Source organism: Narcine bancroftii, chromosome 5 (genome assembly GCF_036971445.1).
Source record: "Narcine bancroftii isolate sNarBan1 chromosome 5, sNarBan1.hap1, whole genome shotgun sequence".
In the NCBI taxonomy this organism is placed as follows: domain Eukaryota; kingdom Metazoa; phylum Chordata; class Chondrichthyes; order Torpediniformes; family Narcinidae; genus Narcine; species Narcine bancroftii.
This window is the reverse complement of record NC_091473.1, coordinates 106242268-106267033: the sequence shown is the minus strand read 5'-3', so window position 1 is coordinate 106267033 and position 24766 is coordinate 106242268. Positions and strand designations below refer to the sequence as shown.

Here is a 24766-nt window from a genome sequence, read left to right as displayed (position 1 = left end):
GACGTGGATAAACTGGTGCAATTCCTTGCCCAACTTACTAATGTTAACTGCAATTCCACCCAAGCCATTAATATAGGTTAAAAAAAAACATCAGTGGACCCTGTAACTAGTATCTCCAACATTTGTGTCCAAATCATTAATGTATAGATCCCGAAAGTAAAGAACTCTACACAGATCTCTTATGAGAAATTTTATTATTTTTAAAAATAATTCCCAGTGGTCAGGTGTGCCCTTTTCTTGAGCAGTTGCTCTCCATCTTTTTTTACTAAGTCAATTCAGGGCTTCATTTTCTTCATTATCCTTGGCTGTTCCATGAAATGTATAAAATTAAGGTCACTATTACTAAAATGCTCTCCTACAAACACATTAATTACTTGCCTGGCTACATTCCCTAATATTTATTTCAGTACTACCCCTTCTCTCAGAACTAGCTTTGTACTTGTTCAAAAGATCTTGCTGAAGCATTAACAAATTCTATCCCAGTGGTTCTCAACCTTTTTCTTTCTATTCACATACCACCTTAAGTAATCTTTCCTATAGCTTGGTGTTCTGTGGTTAGTAAGTGATTTCTTAAGGTGATACGTGAATGGAAAAAGAAGGCTGAGAACTAATGTTCTATCCTGTATGTATATCACAATCCCAGTTTATGTTGGGGAAGTTGAAATTCTCTTCATACATCTTTCTACAACTTAACTATTTATCTGTTCCTCTATCTCCTGCTGACCAATGGGAAGTCTTTAGTATATCCCAAGCAAGGCGATTGCTGTCGTTTTGTTCCCAAGGCTTCATTTGAGATACTCCCTCATTACTGCAGTAATGGATTCCTTAATTAACCTTGCAATGCTACCTCCTTCTCTCGCATATTATTGTAACATTGTAGCATTGGTTTTCAAACTTTTTCTTTCCTCTCGCATGCCACCTTAAGTAATCCCTATGTCATAGGTGCTTTGAGATTAGTAAGGAATTACTTGAAATGGTATGTGAGGGGAAAGAAAAAGTTTGAAAACCTACTGTTTTAATTGTATCTAATTAACTCGTTACATGCAGTTTCATAACTCCAAATGAAATGGGCCAATGACAATTTTTCTCAAAGATTTCAATAACAATTGGGTCCAGAGCTGTGGTTCTCAACCTTTTTTTTCCCTACTCACATATCACCTTAAGTAATCCCTTACTAATCGGCCTACTGAGAAGAACCTTATTAAATACCATATTAAAATTCATATTGACAAAATCCACTGTCCTACCTTTTGTCAGTCATCTCATTGTTTCCTTACAAAAAAAACAAATTTGTCAGATGAACTTTCCATGCTGACTAAATGATCTAAACTAGTGGTTTGTAAATATACAATTTTTTTCTGTAGAATTTTTGTTGTGATTTTGATTTTCTCACCTGTTCTTAAATTGCTTTAAATTGATCACATTGTTTTCATCCCAATCTGTAGACTGTTCTGAGATCTCTTCACTTGCCCAAGAATAATAGCCTTTATGTTCTCACACCTGACATAGCTCAACCAGGATCAGATGGACCAGCAACAAGTCAGTCTAGGTAAGCTGTTGTGACATTTTTATTTTGAGTTAGAGCCTTTTATCCTTGTCTATGGTGGTTCCCGTTAATCTGGTTGACTGCATTTCTGTGTGAATTGTTTATTGTCATGTGTACTGAGATATAGTGAAAACCTTTTGTTTTGCATGCTCTCCAGGCAAGTTATCTTCTACTTAAGTATGATAGATAGTGCAAAATAAAAGTATAGGATGTAGTGTTGTAGTCACTCAGAGTGTAGGGCATAGTGTTATAAGGCCAAAAAAAAGGTACAGAGATAAATACAGTGAAAACTGCAATGGCATTATATTTTACCAATGAGAGGCCCATTTAAGAAGCTGATAACAGCAGTAAATAAACTCCTTAAATCTGGAATTTTTTTTACAAGCTTGTGTATCATCTGCCCAACGCAACTGGGGAGAAGTGAATATGTCCTGATGGGATGAATCCTTTAATATGTTGGTGGCTTTCTTGAGACAGTGGAGGGGTGGTTGATTTGTACCAAAGCCTGAGCTATATTTGTAATTCTGCAATTTCTTGCAGTCGAGGGCAGAGAAATTCCCATACCATGCTGTGATGCATCTGTAAAAGTGGTAAGAGACCTTGGGAATGTGCTGGATTTGCTTCGGCTTTTGAAAAAGAAGAGCCATTTTCTTGGGTGTGGTATCAATGTTGATAATATTTGCTCCAAAGAAATTGAAGCTCTCCCCCTCAACATTTTTGTATGCAAATTTCTATTTGACACAGATCCATTAGTCTTACTTTAATTGGCTACTATTTATGCTAACTGACTACAAATTCAGAAAAGCAGAGTTTGGATGTTAAAATTATTAGAGTATGTTTCTGCACACATTCCCCACTAATCTGTTGCAGTGACACTGAAGGGACATGGAAATCCTCAAAAGCTTAATTATTAATATTTTGCTTTTTTTTTAGGTTATCCATAAGCCTTTATGGCAGAATTATGGTCATTGAGTGAGGGAACCTTTGCAGAAATTCAGCCCCTTTGAATCTAGATGGAATCTAGATAGCTCTGCTGTCAGATTACCTGATTTAAAATTATTTTGAAATTAGCAGCATCAGCTCTTTGAGAGGATCATCAGTTTTATTGTTCCTTTTGAAAACTTTCTGATTAATCTGGCATATTTGAGGGAAAATTGAAGTACTTGAACTCCAAAATAAATCACTTTCGGGGGAAAAAAAAACATGGCTTTTGGTGTTTATAATTGGAAATGTGCAGCATTCTGAATAGAAAGGCTAAAGTTGGATTTTATTGTCAACTCGCATTTTTTTTCTGGAGATACCTATATGGTCTCAATATTGTCCTGCTCTTGATCTCCATCCTACATTCTGACTCATCATTTCCCTTTATTCTGCCAACAATAGTGGTGCCATCAGCGAATTTCATAGATTGTATTGGAACAAAACTTGAGTACAGTTTTGAGGGACTAGAGCAGGAGACTCAGCATGCAGCTTTAAGATGCCCCTGCGTTGTTGGTTAACCACGAAGGTGATGCTACCAGTCAGCACTGATTGGGGTCTGTCAATGAGGAAATCAAGGATCCATTTGCAAAGGGATCATCCATGGTTTCTGGAACCATGCAGTCCTGTTTTGCCTCCAAGCTGAACTTTTAATAAGGTATTCTTGGCTACAGTTACATCAATGCAAGTGAAGAAAATACACTGATGTCTTGTGTGGTGATAACCTTTTAATTTGGTTCAATTCATCACTTTGACAGGGACAAAAAATTGATTGAAGAGTTTGAAAAGTTACAATATTGTAGTGGTTTGGAAAGCAGTATCACCTTTCATTACCTTGGATGAAAGATGCTGGTTGATTATGGAATGATAGTTTGTAAGTATAGAGGAGTGGAAAGTGTTTCTGTTTTGCAAAAAGGGTTGAAAGTAGCTTTGAAAGGAAGAAATTAGTATTTGTAATCAGTTATTTGGCTGTTGTTCAATTGCTTAGTTGTCAGTTAAATTGATAACTTAGATGACATTAATAGTTACTTTCCCCTTAAGCATGTTACAAAAATAAGTATTGTGTTAAGAATTGATTCAAAAGTTTGAGAATTGCACAATGAAGGAAAGAATACATTTAATATCAAAGCCTAATCTTGCCACCAGGTGGTGCGCATGGTTGGTACTTGTTAGGAATCATCTCTGATCGCACAGTGTTATTTCCTCTCCCATCAAAAACTAGGCTCTCAAGTGTGTTCTACCATATACTGATGTAACACATTGCTTAGTATTGTTGAGCTCAACAAACATATAAACTATAAATATATTCTTTGAGAGATTACCCTTTCAAATGTGGGTTGTATCTATGTAGTATTATGATATTAATATGAAATATGGCTTGTTAACTCCAGTTCCGGTTGGATACATTTGAGGTGATGAATTAATCAAAGCAGATAAATATTGAGGAAAAATTGAAAGGTAGCCTGAGGCTCTCTGTTGCTGTCAGCCGTGAGAGGTAAATTCTTATTGTGCCAATTACCTGAGCTGAAAAAATGCATAATCTGAACAATTTTGTACATGAATGATTTTAATCTTAATTATTAGTTTGAAGATCACAATAACAAAGAACCATGAACCAAGCAATAACGAAAGGGAAGGTAGATTATGAAAGCAAATTGACACAGAATATCGAAACAGTACATTAAAAAAAATATATATATAAAGCAGAAAGGGTGGCTCAAGTGATCATACATCATTTGGAAGATGAGAAGGGGAATTAATAATGGCTGTGTAGCGGGCCGAGGGAATGCACAAGTAAACAGGCTGAATGGCTTCAAGACGCAGCCGGTCCAAGATGGCGCGGGCTCCCCTTCATGGCCGAGAAGGAGCCAGCGCCTAGTGTCACGTGCAGGCTAAGCAGTCCTCCACTTCTGCATAGCGGCCCACCAGCCAGAGAGTGATACTGTGACGCTATGACATCACTTCCAGAAGTCAGCAGATACATCACCACATTTGGGCAGGCCAGCGCGGAGATGAGGTGAATTTAAACCAATAAAGTCATTCTTTGGTTCACCCTCACGCTGTGTGGACATCTCTTTACCCAGTAGCACTGCCGCAGCAGTCGCTACAGCTGAGTATTTTGTGTCAGTCTTCACAGTGGAAGACCTGATGAGGATTGAGCCAAGGATGTAGTGGGAGGACCTCAATACAATCACTATCATTAAACAGGTAGTGTTGGGCAAACTAATGGGCCTAAAGATAGATTAGTCCCTTAAATCCAGGAAGGGCATGTCATATTTATTAAATTTACTGAGTTTTTAATGAGAATATAATGATTCAGTGGTTGAGGGAACAGTGGATATTGTACACTTGGATTTCCAGAAGATGTTCGATAAGGTGCTGAATAAGATTTTTTACATTGGATAAGGATGCATTGAGTTGTGGATAATGTACCAGTATAGATGAAGGATTGTTTAATCAATACAAGGCAGAAAGTTGGGATAAATGGGTGTTTTTTTACAAGTTGGTTATCAGTGGTGAATGGAGTGCTGCAGGGATTGTTGCTGGATTCACAATATACGTAAATGATTTGGAAGAGAGGACCAAATATCGCATACCTAAGTTTGTTAATGGCATTAAATTAAATGGAAAGGCAAATTGTGTAGAAGATGCAGAGACTGCAGAGAGATATAGGTGGGTTGAATGAGTGGGCAAGGGTCTGGCAGATGAAGTACAATGTTGGTAAATGTGAGGTCATCACCTGGATTATTATTGAAATGGTGAAAGATTGAAATAAGTTGCTGTGCAAAAAAGCTTGGAAGTGCCTGTACATGAATCACTAAAGACAAATGGGATGTTAGTTTTATTGCTAGAGGGGTTGAATACAAGTTTAGGAAAATACTGCTGAAACTGTGCAGAGAACTGGTGAGGCTGCAGGTGAAGTACTGTGTGTAGTTCTTGTCTATTTACTTCACACATGTCAAACTCAGGCCCGCGGGCCAAATTTGGCCCGTGATATAATTATATTTGGCCCGCAAGATCATATCAAATATGTATTAGAGCTGGCCTGCTGGCCGCCGTGCCAGTATGGCGCACGCACAGCTAATACTACAAATCCCAGAATGCTTTGCAAATGCATTGACGCTGGCCCGTCAGCCCACTAATCGCTCCCACCTCCTCTCTTTACTTTCATTAGCATCTGCGACCTGTCGCCCAACTCACATGTAATAAACCCCTTACGAAAAATGGCCAAATGAAAGACAGAAAACAGGACCTTTCAAGACAGGTGGGAGGCAGACTATATGTTCATCATTTTAAAAGACTAACCTGTTTGTCATTGAAGCAAGTTGTTTTTTTTTGACTTGTTAGCTTGTGGAAAAAAAATACATTGAAAAGGAGCTTAAAGGCTATAGAGAAATATTATTTATTGAATATTTTATTTCTCATTGTTAATGCTTCTTCTGGAAAGAGTTTAACCAAAACTATTATTAAACATTTATTTTAATAAGAAAATGTTTAACATTACATATGTTGAAAGAAGAGAAAACATGCAGACGTTGTTGAAAATTTTCAATAAATATTTAGTTTGGACCACGACTTAGTCCAAGTTTTTAATTTTGGCCCTCTGTGAATTTGAGTTTGACACCCCTGATTTACTTGAAAGGATACCTTTGGATGGTGTGCAGAGGAGATTCACCAAGTTGATTCCAGAGATGATGCTGATAGGCTATGAGGAAAGATTAAGTTGCCTGGGGCGATACTTGCTGGAATTTCGAAGAATGAGAGGGGATCTTGAAGAAACATATAAAGTTGTGAAAGGAATAGATGAAATCCAAGCAGAGAAGATGTTTTCACTGGTAGGTAAGACTAGACTACTTTTAGGGAAGTAGATTTAAGACTCCAATGAGGGGAGAACAGTTTCTCCCAATATGTAGTGAATCGGGAATTCTCTACCCAAGGTTCTGGTGGAGGCTGTCTCATTAAGTGTATTTAAAACACAGATGAGGAAGTTTTTGCATTAGGTTTATAGGAATTGAGGGTTATGGAGAAAAGGTAGATAAGTGGAACTTATTAAACAGGCTGCATCAGGCCAGTTGGCCTATTCCTGTTCCTATTTCTAATATTCTTTTGTTCTAAAGTTGGTCTAGTCTCTTGAGAATCACCTTGTAGCAGCGCTATGGCGGAACTACAACTCCCAGGTGGTATCGAACTGGCCATGTGACGTCAGTACGTGATGACGTCACCGCGTGTCAAGTGTGTGATTCTGGATTTTAAAAGGTTGCGCTCATGATGAAAAGGAAGTCTCTTTGATTCACTTTAGAAATGGCTTCTGTGGTTATTTTGTCATGTCCACTGCAATTCCAGTGGCCACAATTGGTGTCCCCGATAAGTCCAAAAATGTATTTTTTGACAAACATGGACTCTGCAGCCGTTGCTGTGAAGCTACCACCTTTCTGGACAACTGTATCTGAACTATGGTTCCAACAGTCTGAAGCACAATTTCACCTTCACAAAGTCAAATTGGATACCACTCGTTATTACCATCTTGTCAGTGCCCCGGACCAGGCTGTCACTAAGAGGGTCGGCGACTTACTATGGGATCCACCACATGCCAGCAAGTATGACACTTTAAAAGCACTTTATGTGTATATGGTATGTCCTGTAGGGAAAGGGTACCTGAACGATGACATTTCGATGGGTTTGGAGACCACACCCCTTCAGAACTAATGGATGAAATGCTGTTCCTGGCAGCTGGCAAAAGGCCCAATGTTATTTGAGGAGCTCTTTTTAGAACGAATGCCAGATGATATTAGGCTCTTGTTATCGGTGTTCATTTGAAGACCCAAGGGCTGTAGCGGCAGAGGCAGACATTCTATGGCAGGCTAAAAAGCACAGCAAGGAAAGAAGAGTCTGCACAACCAACCCCTCCAATATTGACCCCATGTCATCCTCCAGTGCTCTTAGCACATCATTCCCTACAAGCAGGCAATGCCCTAAGATAAGCAAGCAACCTGTGGACACCTCGTCTTGGTGTTATTACCACAGGTGTTGGGGAGGGTAAATGCCCGCAAGTGCCTTCCACCCTGCCTGTTAGTGGGAAACGCCCAGGCCTACTACCAGTAAGGGTTGGCGAGAAACCTGCAAGCCTACTGTATGTTTGGGAAAATTAGTGTATTTCCACCCACTGGTTTTGACACACACCATCCTACCCCAGACCTACAACTATGAGCAGTTAACAGTTCCAACATTCTGAACTTTGGCATCAGGAAAGTGAATGCCAAGTTCGAGAATCATTTCTACACTTGGCCATTTATTATAGCAGCAGTATCCCGACATTTGCTTGGTGTAAATTTTCTTTGAGCTCATTCATTCCTCAGACTATTCCTCTGGCAGATGCCTATACCCTTGCTCTACATCTCCAAACATTAAGTAAACCAGTGAATGAATTCTCCAAGCTGTTGGAAGATTTCCCTGAGATTATACCCTCTAATTTTCTGTCTCTACTGCAAAGCATGGGATTACTCATCACATTTGTACTATCCATGCTAAAGCACGTTGCCTGCCTCCAGAAAAGCTATGTTTAGCTAAGGAAGAGTTTGTCAAGATGGAGGAACTAGGCATAATTTGTAGGTCTGACAGTCCCTGGGCATCTTCATTACATATGTTCCCAAAACACAATGGAGGTTGGTGTCCATGTGGAGATTACAGGTGTCTTAATGATGCCACCATTCCAGATCGTTATCCAATTCCTCATATTCAGGATTTCTTGGCTAATTTGCAAGGAATGATCTTCTGCAAAATAGACTTTGTGTGTGGGTATCACCAAATACCATTAGAACCAGAACACATTCCAAAAACAGCTATAATTACCTTTTTTGGGTTTAAATTTTTACGAATGCCATTCTGATTAAAGAATGCTGTTCAGTCATTTCAATGGGTGATGGATGCTTTATGACATGGTATGGCCAATGTCTTAATTTACCTCGATGACATTTTAGTGGCCGATGGGACTAAGGAAGAACATTTGGAACATCTTCATACACTTTTTATTTGCCTTCTAAAGTTTGGACTGACCATCAATCTGGATAAATGTGTTTTTGGACAAGAAGTGATTGAGATCTTTTCGGACAATGCAGGGAAACCATAGTTTTTCACTATTGACAAGCTTAAACCAGCTTATGTGGATGTCTTCCCCATTGTAGCAGCCAAAAGTCCATAGCAAAAGTCAACCACCTAAAAGACAGACAAACCTTTCTGCCGGTTCTGGAAGTGGGGGGGGGGGGGGGGGGGTGTGGTTGGTGACATGTAGCAGCGCTATGGTGGTATTACAACTCCCAGGAGGCATCGAACGGGCCATGTGATGTCAGTGCATGATGACATCAGCGCGTGTGAAACTTGTGATTCTGGCTTTTAAAAGGTTGCATGGGTGGTGCAGAGTAAATCCCTTTGATACACTCAATAAATGCCTTGTGTGGTTATTTCATCGTGAACACTGCGATTCCAGTGGCCACAACCCAGGTGGTAGAGATGAGAGCCAAAATGCTTATCCTTCCAATAAATGGAGATAATTTTGTGGAGTCTGCATTGGTGATATTGTTCCAGTGCTTTGAATTATTTGTTGTAACTACTTCATATCTCAGAACCATGTTGGAGGACAAAGATAAGTATTTCCCACTACATCGGGCTGACCATGTCATTTGCAAGCCTGAATACCAAACTCCAAAGAGTGATACTCTACATGGAGGACTATTATGTGACAAGATTACTGGGCAGACAAAGAAAATGATTCATGGATATGCTCCAATGTTTCTTGAAATATTGGACTATTGTATAGCATTTTGGTCATCCACCTATAGGAAAGATAAAGTTTGAAAATGATTGACAAGAATGTTACAAAGATCAGTAGGCTTGAATTTTAAGGATATGCTGGGTTTTTTTCTCTATAGAAAATAGAAGGTGCTAAGCCGCCCTAATCAGAGCAACCCACAGTCGCCAGGGGTGGGTGTTACCACTGGAGCTATCAATCAACTGAATGGCTCACGAGACTATCTTGTGCCTTGAAGTCAAGCTTGTGTATATTTCTATTAAATAGCTCACTTAATTTTTCGTAGAAAAAAGTAGAGTGTTTGGGTATGGTTTGGTGAAACTCTCTGTCTGTCATTAATTCTATGAGTAAACTCAAAGTGGGAGTTAGATTCCTCAGCTACACGTGCAGCTCAAACAATTTGGGCACAGTTACAACATATCTTGGATCACTGAAGAAAAATATCAGTAACAATGGAACAGCTCAAGGCTGTCCTCAAACAACAGCAAGAGAGCTGTGAACTGATACAAGCGAAACTAATGGACCAGCTGGCAGCAAAAATGTCCATTGGAGCTTCAATCATTCAGGAAGATGAGCCTACAGTTAAAACAAATTCTGTAGACGCATTAATGAACTGTATCATTTAGTTTAATTATGACTCAGAGTCATGCACTTTTGAAACATGGTACAAAAAGTATGGAGACTTGTTTTCAGTAGACTTTTCCAAGTTCAGTGAGTCATGGAAGATTAAGCTGTTGTTTTTTTTAAATAATTTTTTATTTTTCACAATGTGAACCATATCAACCAAAATACATACAAACATTTCCCTCTTAAATATACACAGTGGCATTTTCTCCCCTTTTTTTCCCCCTACCTTCCTCCCCCCTTCCCATCCCCCTCCAAAACCAATAAACATTCAACATATACAATACAATAAAACCATTAAGCAATATCATCACACAATGAAAAATAAACAAGAAAAATGTGTCATCTACTTTTACACACTGGATCAAGTCATTTTGTCTTATCATTTTAGGGGGTGGAGGACCGAGGCAAGCCCTTTCTGTTACGTTCCATGTACGATTCCCAAATTTGTTCAAATAATGTGACTTTATTTTTTAAATTATATGCTATTTTTTCCAATGGAATACATTTGTTAATTTCCATGTACCATTGCTGTACTCTCAGGGTCTCTTCTGATTTCCAAGTTGACATTATACATTTTTTTGCTACAGCTAAGGCTAACATAATAAATCTTTTTTGCACTTCATCCAGTTTGAGGCCTAATTCCTTACTTCTTATATTACTTAGAAGAAAGATCTCTGGATTTTTTGGTATGTTGTTTTTTGTGATTTTATTTAATACCTGATTTAGATCTTCCCAAAACTTTTTCACTTTCTCACATGTCCAAATTGCATGTACTGTTGTTCCCATTTCCTTCTTCCAGCGAAAGCATCTATCTGATAATGTTGGATCCCATTTATTTAACTTTTGGGGCATGATATAGAACCTGTGTAACCAATTATACTGTATCATGTGTAACCTTGTGTTTATTATATTCTTCATAGTTCCAGAACATAACTTTTCCCATGATTCATTTTTTATCTTTATGTTTAAATCTTTTTTCCACTTTTGTTTGGGTTTATAGCTTATTTAATCATTTTCCTTCTCTTGCAGCTTGATGTACATGTTCGTTATAAATTTTTTAATTATCATTGTGTCTGTAATCACATATTCAAAGCTGCTTCCTTCTGGTAATCTCAGTCTGTTTCCCAATTTATCCTTGAAGTATCCAATATGTAAAAGTAGAAGACACAAATTTCTTGTTTATTTTTATTGTGTGATGACGTTGTTTAGCGGGTTTAATGTATCATATAGATTGAACGTTGAATGAATGGGGAGGGGGGTGAAGGAGGGAGGGAAGAGAGGGGGAAAAAGGGGAGAAAATTACACTATGTATATTCAAGAGGAAAATGTCAATGTATTTTGGTCAGTATGGTTCATAGAGTGAAAAATAAAAAATTAAAAAGAAAAAGTAGGCTTTCAGTTGATGATATGCAAACATTGTACCATGAGTTATTCCACATTTGTACTTCAACAGTTCAAATGTTAATAAATTATTTCCCAAAAAATTATTTCCTATTCTTTTACTTCCTTTTTTCTCCCATTCTTTAAAGGAAAGATTATCTATTGTAAAAGGGATTAACTGATTTTGTGTCAATAATAATTTTGGTATTTGGTCATTTGTTTTTTTCCTTTCTAAGTGAATCTTCTTCCATATATTGAGTAAATGATGCAATACTGGTGAGCTTTTATATCGTACCAGCTTTTCATCCCACTTATAAAGTATATGTTCTGGTTCCTTCTCCCCTATTTTATCTACTTCTATCTTAGTCCAATCTGGTTTTTCCCTTGTCTGATAAAAATCTGATAAATACCTTAATTGTGCTGCTGTATAATAATTTTGAAAGTTTGGTAACTGCAAACCACCTTGGTTGTACCTCTCTGTTAATTTATCTAACGCTATCCTCGGTTTCCCCCCTTTCCATAAAAATTTCCTTATTATTCTCTTTAGTTCATTAAAGAATTTCTCTGTTAAGAGAATTCGTAATGATTGAAGTAAGTATTGTATCCTTGGAAGACATTCATTTTAATGCAATTTACCCTCCCTATCAACGTTAGCGGTAATTCTTTCCAATGTTCTAAGTCTTCCTACAATTTCTTTATTAGTGGCTGATAATTTAATTTGTACAAGTGGCTTAAATTATTATCTAACCTAATACCTAGGTATCGGATTGCTTGTGTTTGTCATTTAAATGGTGATTCTTTTTAAAATTCTGTATAATCCACATTACTCATTGGCATCACTTCACTTTTATTTGCATTGATCTTGTACCTCAATATTTCTCCATATTCCTGTAGTTCTTTTATTGATATTTCTGGTTCCTTTAAGTATACTATGATGTCATTTGCAAATAAACTGATTTCATACTCTTTCTCCTTTATTTTTATCCCTTTTATTTTATTTTCAGTTCTTATCAGTTCTGCCAATGGTTCCATTGCTAAAGCAATAGACATCCCTGCCTAGTTGACCTACTTAATTTAAATAGGTTCGATACATATCCATTTACTGTTACCTTTGCCAATGGTCCATTATATAATGCTTTAATCCACTTAATATATTTTTCTGGTAGATTGAACCTCTGTAATACTTTGAATAAATAATTCCATTCTACCCTGTCAAAGGCTTTTTCTGCGTCTAAAGCAACAGTCACTGTTGGCTTCTTATTTCCTTGAACTGCATGAATTAGATTAAAAAATTTACAGACATTATTCGCTGTTCGTCTTTTCTTAATACATCCAGTTTGATCTTGTTTTACTAGTTTTGGGACACAGTTGGCTAATCTGTTTGCTAATAATTTTGCTATTATGTTATAATCTGAATTAAGTAGAGATATTGGTCTATATGATGCTGGTGTTAGTGGATCCTTCCCCGTCTTTGGTATTACTGTAATTATTGCTGTCTTACATGAATCTGGCAAGTTTTGTGTTTCTTCTACCTGGTTCATTACTTCCAGGAGAGGAGGAATTAATAACTCTTTAAAAAATTTTATAGAATTCTATTGAGAATCCATCCTCTCCAGGCGTTTTATTGTTCGGCAGCTTTTTTAATATATCCTGTATTTCCTCTATTTCAAATGGTTTTATCAGTTTGTTTTGTTCCTCTTCTTGCAATTTTGGCAGTTCAATTTTAGCTAAAAACTCTTCTATTTTATCATCTATCCCCTCATTCTCAGTTTGGTATAATTGTTCATAAAATTCCTTAAAGTTTTCATTAATCTCCATTGGATTATATGTAATTTGTTTGTCCTTTTTCCTTGATGCCAATACCGTTCTTTTAGCTTGTTCTGTTTTAAGTTGCCAGGCTAATATTTTGTGTGTTTTTTCTCCTAGTTCATAATACTTTTGCTTTATCTTCATTATGTTCTTCTCCACCTTGTACATTTGTAATGTTTCGTATTTTATTATTTTGCCCGTCAATTCTCTTCTTTTTGTTATATCATTCCTTGTTGCTAGTTCTTTTTCTGTACTTACTATCTCACTTTCCAACTGTTCTATTTCCTGATTGTAGTCCTTTTTCATTTTAGTTACATAACTTATTATCTGCCCTCTAATGAAGGCTTTCATTGCATCCCATAATATAAATTTGTCTTTCACTGATTCCGTATTTATTTCAAAGTACATTTTAATTTGGCGTTCAATAAATTCTCTAAATTCCTGCCTTTTAAGTAGCATGGAGTTTAACTTCCATCTATATGTTCTTGGTGGGATGTCCTCCAGTTCTATTGCTAATAACAGGGGTGAATGTTCAGACAGCAATCTAGCTTTATATTCAGTTTTCCTAATTCTCCCTTGAACATACTCAATCCTTGAGTATGTTTTATGCCTACTCAAATAATATGAGTATTCCTTCTCCCTTGGGTGCTGCCTCCTCCATATATCCATAAGTTTCATTTTCTGCATTGAATTAACCATAAATTTGGCCATTTTATTCTTTTTGCTAGTCTTTTGTCCAGTTTTATCCAAAATTGGATCCAAATTAAGGTTAAAATGCCCTCCTAGCAATATATTTCCTTGCGTATCTACAATCTTCAAAAAAATATATTGCATAAACTTTTGATCCTCTTCATTAGGTGCATAAATATTAACCAAATTTCAAAATTCTGAATATATCTGACAATTTATCATTATATACATCCTTTCTGGATCTATTATTTCCTCCTCTATTTTGATTGGTGCATTTTTATTAATTAATATAGCTGCACCTCTACCTTTTGAATTATATGATGCTGCCGCTACGTGCCCTACCCAGTCTCAATGCTATATCTATTTTTTCTTTTTTCAGTAAATTTAATAGCCTCTTCCGTTTAATTTGGTTATGTATTCCATTAATATTTATAGTCATATAATTCAACATGGCCATCTCATACCTTGTTAACACCTCATTTCCTCATTTCTTTTTTCCCCATTTTCATCTCTCAGTTTTCCCTTTTTAAACTCAATGCATGACAACACATTTAAAACATAAATTACTTCAACAACTCCCACATCCAATATTCCCTTAGCCCCATATGTCCCCCCACTCTCTGAGTCGCCCCTTATCCTTTGCCGGGCAACCACAACTCCCCTCTCCATTTGGATTGCGAACCCGCTTGCAAGCGTCAACTGATTTCGCAGTGACAGTTATTCTATCCCACCCAACCCTCGCAGAAAAGACTTTTTTTAAACACATATAACAAAGCTCATCCTCTTTTTTTCCCCCCCTTACTTCCTTTCTTTCCTTCTCTTTCCCTTCTTTAGTTCTTACATATACATTATTTTTACATCTTTATATGTATTTTATCGCCGTTCTTCATTCTTGTTACATCTCTTCATTTCTCCTTCTGTCCTGCAGGCATTCTGCAAATTCTCGTGCTTCCTCTGGTTCCGAGAACAGTCTATTTTGCTCCCCATGGATAAATATTTTAAGCACAGCTGGATGTCTTAACATCAATTTATAACCTTTTTTTTCCATAGGATTGATTTTGCTGTATTAAACTCCTTCCTCTTCTTGAAGATTTCAAAACTTATGTCTGGGTAAAAAAATATTTTTTGTCCCTTGTATTCCAATGGTTTATTGTCTTCTCTAATTTTATTCCTTGCCCGCTCCAGTATATTTTCTCTTGTATATCTCAAAAATTTTACTAAAACGGATCTTGGTTTTTGATGTGTCTGGTTTCGGAGCTAGTGTTCTGTGTGCCCTTTCTATTTCCATTCCTTCCTGTATTTCTGTCATTCCCAGGACCTTTGGGATCCATTCTTTTATAAATTCCTTCATATCTGTGCCTTCTTCATCTTCCTTTAGGCCCACTATTTTTATGTTGTTTCGTCTACTATAATTTTCCAACATATTAATTTTCTGAGCTAACAACTCTTGTGACTCTAACTTTTTTATCACTTTCTTCCAATTTCCTTCTTAAGTCATTCACTTCCATTTCTACAGCCATTACTCGTTCTTCCACATTTTCTAATCTTTTCCCTATTTCTGTCATGATCAGCTCTATTCTATTCACTTTTTCTTCTGTACTTTTCAATTTTCTTTTCATTTCACTAAATTATAATGTCAACCATTCTTTTACTGCTCTCATTTGTTCTTGAAAAAAAAACTTTATCTATATTCTGTCCATCTGTTTTACCTTCTATTTCTCTGTGCAGATCTTGGTCTTCTTCCACTTCTTCTGTGTCTGCACCTGTGTTTGTGTCTTGTTCTCTTCCTTGTATCTGTGTCTCTTATGACTTTTCTGATGAATTACTTGCCTCACTTTGCTGGGCTTCTTGCTGTTGGTCCTCTTCTTCTGGGCTTCTCATCTGTTGGGCCTCCTGCTGCTGCTCTTCTTTCCTTTCACTCCCGTTCCTGTTGCTTTCCTCTTCTTCCAGCTGAGAGCCCTGGTGTTGGGCATCCCTCAGCTGGTCGCGTTGTGTTTGGCCGCTCCTCAGCTGAGCCCCCCTCCCGTCGGTGTTCTCCTTCTCCTTAGTAAGGGCAGTTGCGCACTTTTGTTTGGCTCAGAGAGCCATTTTTGCAGTCCAGAGGTCGGGGAGTCACGACTCTGCGGGGGTCGTCACCAACCTTGGAGAACAGGCCCTCTTCTCCACAATAGCTCCCTGTTTCTTCATGCAGGTAAGGCCTTCTCCTTTCTCTTCCGGTATCTTATCTTCTTTTTTTTCCCGTTTTTACTTTTTCCTTCTTGGGTGCCATTTTCTTTCTTTTCTCTACAACTTTATCTTTTATTTGTTATGTTTTGTATTTCTCAAACTTTGTATTTTCTTCACTTTATTTCTTCTTTTCTGGAGGGGGCTGGTATTCCCTTACCGGCCACTACTCCATCACGTGACTCCTCCAAGATTAAGCTGTTGAGGAAGTTAGGCACTCAAAAACACGGGAGCTACGTTTCAGGGAAACACTTGATGTAATTAATGGCATAAATATTCAGCCAACAAACATCACTGTTCAACATTCAGTATCAGTGTTTAAAAATGATCAAGAGAGACACTGAAGATTTTGTGGCATACGTGAGTATGGTAAATCGTCAGTGCGATCATTTTAAACTCTCTATGCAGATTGAAGACCAGTTCAAATGTCTAGTCTTTGTAGCAGGAATGTGGTCGCACCAAGATGCCTCAGAATGCGGTTGCTGGCAAAGATTGAACAAGAGTCTGACATATGTGACAGAATATATATATGTTTTTTGGGAGATAAATTGGGGCAGGTTTTTTAGAGTAGGGCACATACAAACATTTCAAAACAGATCTTATTTAAAATACTGGAGCTCTGCTCGTGCTAGACATGTTAGGGCCAACAGTGTTTGCAAAAGCTTTGGAGAGTGCCCAAGAGACTTCAGTAAAGGTAATAGATGAAATAACTTGTCGGAGCTCATTCTGTCTGGAGTGGAACTTGCTGTTCTTAGAGGGTCATGTGGTTTTGCAAGCAGAGAGAGTAAAACAGCATTTTTCTGTGAGAGAGAGAGAGAGACACACACACAGATCAGTTCTACAATTTTACAGTCAGCAGCATCAACTGGGACTGGAACAGGACAAGCTGGAAAGCTTGTGGAAGACTCCATTTGGAAGATGGGTTGTGAGTCCTTAGTTCAGCCTTTGTGGTACATGCAAGAGGAGAGGACAGGCTGTTTAATGTTTAACTTGAAATAAGAGAAACAAGAAGGAACTCTATAGTGACCTGAAAGAAAGAGGTTATCATCTGAAGAATCCTGAGGGGGCAGGTTTCTTTGGCGAGACACTTAAGCACTGATTAAAATAGTAATCAGTTGTGGGTGTCAGCGTACAACGAATCTCTCTCTGAAAACCGACAAGAACCTTCCTGAGCGGTAACCATTTACCTTTCAAGCACCAAAGCCTGGTGAACTTTATAAATGTTAAATTCTGTGCACAGTATAAACATTTCCTGCAACCAGTTAACTTGGAGGAATAAGAAGTGAGATTGGACTGTGAATCAAAGAACTTTTCTGAACTTACACACACACATTACATACACGTGAACTTAGAATTAGAAGGAGGTTAAGTTAGGTTAGTTAAGTCAATAGTGATAAGTTGAAGTGTGATTCTATTTTCATATTTAAAGATAATTAAAAGCAACGTTTGTTGAAGTAATAGATATTTGTCTTGGTAAATATCTATTGCTGCTGGGTTTTGGGGTCCTCTGAGCTCGTAACATTTTAAGAGGGCTCATCCTCTTAAATTGGAGTTTTTGTGATTTATTAGTTAATTGGGGGTTTTTTCCAAGCTAATTTAAAGCTTGTTTGTGGAAAAACAGCAGCAGTGGATGTTGATACATTTTTGTCACAACCATGACCTGCAGAGCTGCAGAGCAAGAGAAAAGAGGAGCTGATAGTTATTCTAAGGCATTAAAGCTGATTGAAGTCAAGCATTGGATGAGGAAAATACAAATACAGAGGATTATAGTGAAATATTATATAGGTGAGGGAAAGTATGTTGAGAAAGACTTAGATAATTTTCCGGAGGATAAATCTTTTGAGTTGCAATTGGAATTGGAGAAATTGAGGGTGGAAGAAGAAAGAGAAAAATAGAGGAGAGAGAGAAACAGAGGCTGAAAAACAGAGGATATATGAGGCAGAAGAAGCTGAAAAATGGAGGAAATACAAGTTAGAGGGAGCTGAAAAATGGAGATGGTTTAAATTAGAGAAGTTAAAAATTGAGATGGAGGGAAGTAAGAGAACTGAGGCTGTAACTCCTGGGGAGAAGTTTTTGGCTGGTAGAGAGGTAAATCTAGTCCCTCCTTTTGATGAGGGAGATATAGATACATATTTTCAGCTTTTTGAAAAGGTTGCTGAGAGCTCAAGATGACCAAAAGAAAAATGGCCTCTTATGCTCCAAAATGTATTGAAAGGAAAAGCACAAGAGCAAGTGGCAAATTATGATACTTTTAAACAGAGCCGTTGTCATACCCACACTCCTGTTCGGCTCCGAATCATGGGTCCTCTACCGGCACCACCTACGGCTCCTAGAACGCTTCCACCAGCGTTGTCTCCGCTCCATCCTCAACATCCATTGGAGCGCTTACACCCCTAACGTCGAAGTACTCGAGTTGGCAAAGGTCGACAGCATCGAGTCCACGCTGCTGAAGACCCAGCTGCGCTGGATGGGTCACGTCTCCAGAATGGAGGACCATCGCCTTCCCAAGATCGTGTTATATGGCGAGCTCTCCACTGGCCACCGTGACAGAGGTGCACCAAAGAAAAGGTACAAGGACTGCCTAAAGAAATCTCTTGGTGCCTGCCACATTGACCACCGCCAGTGGGCTGATAACGCCTCAAACCGTGCATCTTGGCGCCTCACAGTTTGGCGGGCAGCAACCTCCTTTGAAGAAGACCGCAGAGCCCACCTCACTGACAAAAGGCAAAGGAGGAAAAACCCAACACCCAACCCCAACCAACCAATTTTCCCTTGCAACCGCTGCAATCGTGTCTGCCTGTCCCGCATCGGACTTGTCAGCCACAAACGAGCCTGCAGCTGACGTGGACTTTTTACCCCCTCCATAAATCTTCGTCCGCGAAGCCAAGCCAAAGAAACAAGCAATATTGAAAGCTTATGAGTTGGTTCCAGAAGCATATAGACAAAAACGTAGGAGTTTGGTGAAAACATGGAATCAAACTTATATGGATTTTGCTCTGGGAAAATCTGTATGTTTTGACGGTTGGTGTGCCTCAAAAGGAATAAATAATGATTTTGACAGATTGAGAGAATTGATATTAATTGAGGAAATTAAAAGGTGTGTTCCAAATGAGATTAAATTATACTTGGACGAGAGAGAGGTGGGGACATGGCGGCAAACGGCTAGATTAGTGGACGAATTTGCCCTAATTCACAAAAATACATTTCAGAATAGTAAACATTTTCAGAGAGTTAATGTGGACACATCAGTGAGCCTGTTCAGAGGGTTAATGTGGAGCAGAATAGTGAGCCTGAAATTGGGTCGGGGAGAATGTCAAGCGAAAAGATGAAGGTAAGGGGGAAAGGGCAGAATGGCTGGATTTGTATGTCATTTTTGTAAGAAATCTGGTCACGTTATTGCGAATTGTCTGGTATTGAAAAAGAGATGAGAAAAGGAGGTTTTACCAGAAGCATGTATTCAGACAGTTGAATTTAAGGAGCGCAGATGTTCCAAACCTGGCAAGGGTGTCATGGATGTTTTCAAACCTTTTGCGTCAGAGGGCTTGGTTTCAGTAAAGGGTGGAGAATCACAGGTTCCAGTTAAAATTCTTAAAGATACTGGAGCTGCTCAGACACTGTTGTTGGAAAATGTTTTAACTCTTGATCAGAAGACTGTCACAGGGGAGACAACTTTAATTAAAGGTTTTGGAGGTGAGGTAGAGTCAATATCTCTTCACAACATAGTGCTGAATTCAGAATTCGTTAAAGGACCTGTTGTAATAGGAGTAATTTCAAAGTTACCCATGCAGGGTGTCTTGATTTTATTAGGGAATGATTTATCAGAGGATAAAGTTGGGTCAGTTTTGAGATTAACAAATCAGCCTAGTAAGGATGAGGTTGAAGAGGATTGTGAGATATATCTTGCATGTACTGTAACAGGGTCTTTGTCTAAGAAAATGATGAGAGCTGAGGAAGTTCCAGTTGATAGAGACTTGTCTAGTGCTTCTGAAATAGTTTTGAAAGAGCTGGGTAATTGAGAGAGTAAAGATTTCTCTTTGTCAAGGAAAGAGTTAATTCAGCAACAGTGGACAGATACAGATCTTATTGACAAGGCAGTAATGAACAGGAGATTAAAGAAATGGGTTGTCGATATTACTTGAAGGGTGAATTGTTGATGAGGAAATGGAAACTTCTTAATATTCCTGCTAATAAAGAGTGATTCATTAGGTGGTTGTTCCTAGAAATTACTGGAATGAAATTTTAAATCTAGCCCACAGTACACTTTTGGGTGGTCATCTTGGTGTAAAGAAAACCATGAATAAAAATTTGAGACAATTTTTCTGGCCTGGTTTGAGGAAGGATGTTGTAAATTGGTACCAGATACGTCATTTTTGTCAGGTTGTGGGGAAACCTAACCAGGATCCTCCAGTAGCTCCAATGCAACCTATTCCTGTTGTTGGGAATCTTTCACTAGGGTTATTGTAGATTGTGTAGGTCCCCTGCCTAAAACTAAGTCTGGGAATCAGTACTTATTATAGATTACTTGATTATAATTTTTTTTTACATCAATTGTATATTTCTCCTGTTATGAACCCAGAGGACCCATAAATCCAGCAGCAATAAATATTCACCAAGACAAATGGTAACTTAAACAAAAGTTGTTTTTAATTATTTTTAAATATGAAAACAGAATCACATTTTAACTTATCACTATTGACTTAATTAACCTAACAACCCCCTTCTAATTCTAAGCGTGCGTGTGTGTGTGTGTGTGTGTGTGTGTGTGTGTGTGTGTGTGTGTGTGTGTGTGTGTGTGTGTGTGTGTGTGTGTGTGTGTGTGTAAGTTCAGAAAAAGTTCTTTGGTTCACAGTCCAATCTCACTTCTCATTCCTCCAAGTTCACTGGTTGTAGGCAATTCTTATTCTGAGCACAGAATTTAACATTTATAAAGTTCACCAGGCTTTGGTGCTTGAAAGGTAAATGGTTACCACTCAGGAAGGGTCTTGTCAGTTTTCAGAGAGAGATTCGTTGTACGCTGACACCCACAACTGATTCATTTTTTAATCAGCCACTTCAGTGTCTTGCTGACAAAACTTGCCCCCTTCAGGGTTTTCCAGATGATGACCTCTTTCTTTCAGGTCATGACAGAGTTCCTTTTTGTTTCACTTATTCCAAGTGAAATATTAGACAGCCAGTCCTCTCCTCTTGCATGAACCACAAGAGTTTTGACCAGGCTGAAATAAGAACCCGTCCTCCAAATAGGGTTTTCCGCCATATTGTTCTGTTCCAGTCCCAGCTGTTGCTCTCTCTCTCGTTCTCTCTCTCGCTCTCTCTCTCGCTCTCTCTCTCGCTCTCTCTCTCTCTCTCTCTCTTTCTCTCTCTCTGAGAAAACGCCTGTTTGACTCTCTGCTTGCCAAACCAGATAACCCTCTTAGAACAGTTCCAGACAATCTGTGGCTCTGACAAGATCTTTCATCTGTTGTCTTTTTGTAAACAACAATCCATTAGTGAACGCTATCCAAAGTTCTTGCAAAGGCTGTGGGGCTGATATATCTAGCATTAGGAGAGTTCCAGTATTTCAAATTAGATCTGTTTTAAAGTCTTTGTATATGACCTACTCAAACAAACCTTTCCCAATTTATTTCCCAAAACATATCTATGTACTCTGTCACACTCCTCAGAAATTGAATAGATGGAGATCAGGTTTATGGGATTATTGTTTTCGATGTTGAATAGAAATTGGAACTTTTCTTCATTCAACGTGGTCTTGTTCAAACGTTAACCCTTTTTGGGTTTCTATTAGTAAATTTCTACAACTGATAACAGGAATGACTTTAAATCCTGAATTACTGAGTTACTTTTGTTAGGAAATTTTGAAAGTGTTACTCCTAAATTATTGTTGTCAGATTCCCAATTAATGTTTGTTAAGTTAGTTTTAGCAAGGAAATATGTCACTGTAACATGGAATTCCGATGTTTCATTAACATTAGATAGATGGCATGCTGAAACTCATTTGAAAAAAAAAACGTATAATTTAAGGGATAGATATTCTTTATTTTTGCAAATTTGGGGTCCGAATGCCAAAACAATGAAATTAAAATTATGATTTTATTATTTTCTTTTTTTTGATCAGTGAAGTTTTCCCTAAGAGCATAATAACTTTATGATGTTTTTGAGGTCTTTGAGTGTCAAAGGACACAATCCAAATTAATTACTTCTAATCATTCTATAATGAAATATCTTATATTTTAGTTTTTGGATTAGATTAGTTTTGGGGGGGGTGGAGGATAGGCTAATAGGGGATTAGTATTAGTTTTTAGATTTTAGTATTTTAGTTTTTATATATAGAGTTTCAGCATATATTTGTTAACATTTTAATATGTACTTGTGGTAGGATTCTCACTTTTTGACACTTGTTGAATAAATAAAATATTTAAAAAAGATGAGTTGGGTTGTCAGTGTGAGGAAGATGGTAAAATTTCAATAAAGTTCTGTTGGAATGAAATGGCAGCACCCAGGATGAAGAGCTGGCCGATGCCACTCACTGTTGCTGTTGGGGCGACTCTCCCAAAGTATCTTCCTATCCCTGCCTAGTAAGAGTCTTTATCTTTATTTCTATTAGGTATATTAGTAAGACGTTATATGTGAACTTGGGGGAGGAGGTTAATTATGATGACAATGCAATTAAAGTAGAAGCTAGTGCAATGCTGTTACAGCACCAGTAACCGGAGTTCAAATTTAAATTTTGTAAATTACGGGAATTACCTGATTAAAGTGAACATTACATAATTACATAACATAACATAACAATTTACAGCACGGAAACAGGCCATTAGGCCCTTCTAGTCCGCACCGAACCAAACACCCCTCTCTAGTCCCACCTCCCTGCACAATGCCCATAACCCCCCTATCTTCTTCTCATCCATATACCTGTCCAACCTTTTCTTAAATAATACAATTGACTCCGCCGCCACTATTTCTCCCGTAAGCTCATTCCACATGTCTACCACTCTCTGAGTAAAGAAGTTCCCCCTCATGTTACCTCTAAACCTCTGCCCCTTAATTCTTAACTCATGTCCTCTTGTTTTAATCTTTCCTCCTCTTAACGGAAATAGTCTATCCACATCCACTCTGTCTATCCCTTTCATAATCTTAAATACTTCTATCAAATCCCCTCTCAACCTTCTACGCTCCAAAGAATAAAGACCTAATCTGTCCAATCTCTCCCTATACTCTAGATGCTTAAACCCAGGCAACATTCTGGTAAACCTTCTCTGCACTCTCTCCACTCTGTTTATATCCTTCCTATAATTAGGCGACCAGAACTGCACACAGAACTCCAAATTAGGCCGCACCAACGTCTTATACAATCTCAACATCACCTCCCAACTCCTATATTCCATGCAATGATTGATAAAGGCCAGTATACTAAAAGCCTTCTTCACCACCCTATTCACGTGAGTTTCTACCTTCAGGGAACGATGTACCGTTACTCCTAAATCTTTCTGCTCTTCTGTATTCATCAATGCTCTCCCATTTACCACGTATGTCCTGTTCTGATTCTTCTTACCAAAATGAAGCACCTCACATTTATCAGCATTAAATTCCATCTGCCATTTTTCAGCCCACTTTTCTAAGCAGCCCAAATCCCTCTGCAATCCTTGAAAACCTTCTTCATTATCCACTATTCCACCTATCTTAGTATCGTCTGTATATTTACTAATCCAATTTACCACCCCATCATCTAGATCATTAATGTATATAACGAACAACAATGGGCCCAATACAGATCCTTGAGGCACACCACTGGTCACCGGCCTCCAACCTGACAGACAATTATCCACTACCACTCTCTGGCCTCTCCCTTTCAGCCAATGTTCAATCCATTTGACTATCTCAAAATTTATACCTAAAGACTGCACCTTCTTAACTAACCTTCCATGTGGTACCTTATCGAAGGCCTTACTGAAGTCCATATAGACAACATCCACTGCGCTACCCTCATCCACATTCCTAGTCACCTCTTCAAAAAATTCAATCAGATTGGTCAAACATGACCTTCCTCCCACAAATCCATGTTGAGTGCTCCTGATCAGACCCTGTCTATCCAGATGTTTATTAGTACTATCTCTAAGAATTTTCTCCATTAATTTACCTACCACAGACGTCAAACTTACAGGCCGATAGTTGCCAGGCTTCCTCCTTGAACCCTTTTTAAATAACGGAACCACATGCGCAATGCGCCAATCCTCCTGCACTATCCCCATATCTAATGACATTTGGAAAATTACCGCCAGAGCCTCTGCTATTTCCTCCTTCACTTCTCTCAATGTCCTGGGGAAGATCCCGTCTGGTCCCGGAGACTTATCCACCTTTATATTCTTCAAAAGCCCTAAAACTACATCTTTTGTAATCTCTATATTCCCCATATTTACCCAATTTGCTTTTTTTATCTCACATCTCCCAATATCATTCTCCTTAGTGAATACCGAAGAAAAGAAACTGTTCAATATCTCCCCCATTTCTCTAGGCTCCACACACAGTTTTCCGCTCTGATTCTCTAAGGGACCAATTTTGTCTCTAGCTTTCCTTTTACCATTAACATATTTGTAGAACTCTTTTGGATTAGTTTTCATACAATACTGATTTTTTTTCTTCAAATTACTTTACATTTTGCACTGTCTTTTGTCTTTTAAACTGTTCTTAATGCAGGTGTATTAGTTAGGCAT

The 24766-nt window shown here is 38.1% G+C and overlaps 1 protein-coding gene across 3 annotated transcripts in view; it reads left to right on the top strand.

Annotated features, from left to right (window-relative positions):
- The window catches only part of faf1 (Fas (TNFRSF6) associated factor 1), a 332733-nt gene that overhangs the window by 63132 nt on the left and 244835 nt on the right, over positions 1–24766 (top strand). For all 3 annotated transcript variants that reach the window (XM_069938594.1, XM_069938592.1, XM_069938593.1), the window contains exon 6: positions 1446–1549. In XM_069938594.1, coding sequence (XP_069794695.1) covers positions 1446–1549 — 104 coding nt within the window. The remainder of the gene's footprint in view (positions 1–1445; positions 1550–24766) is intronic.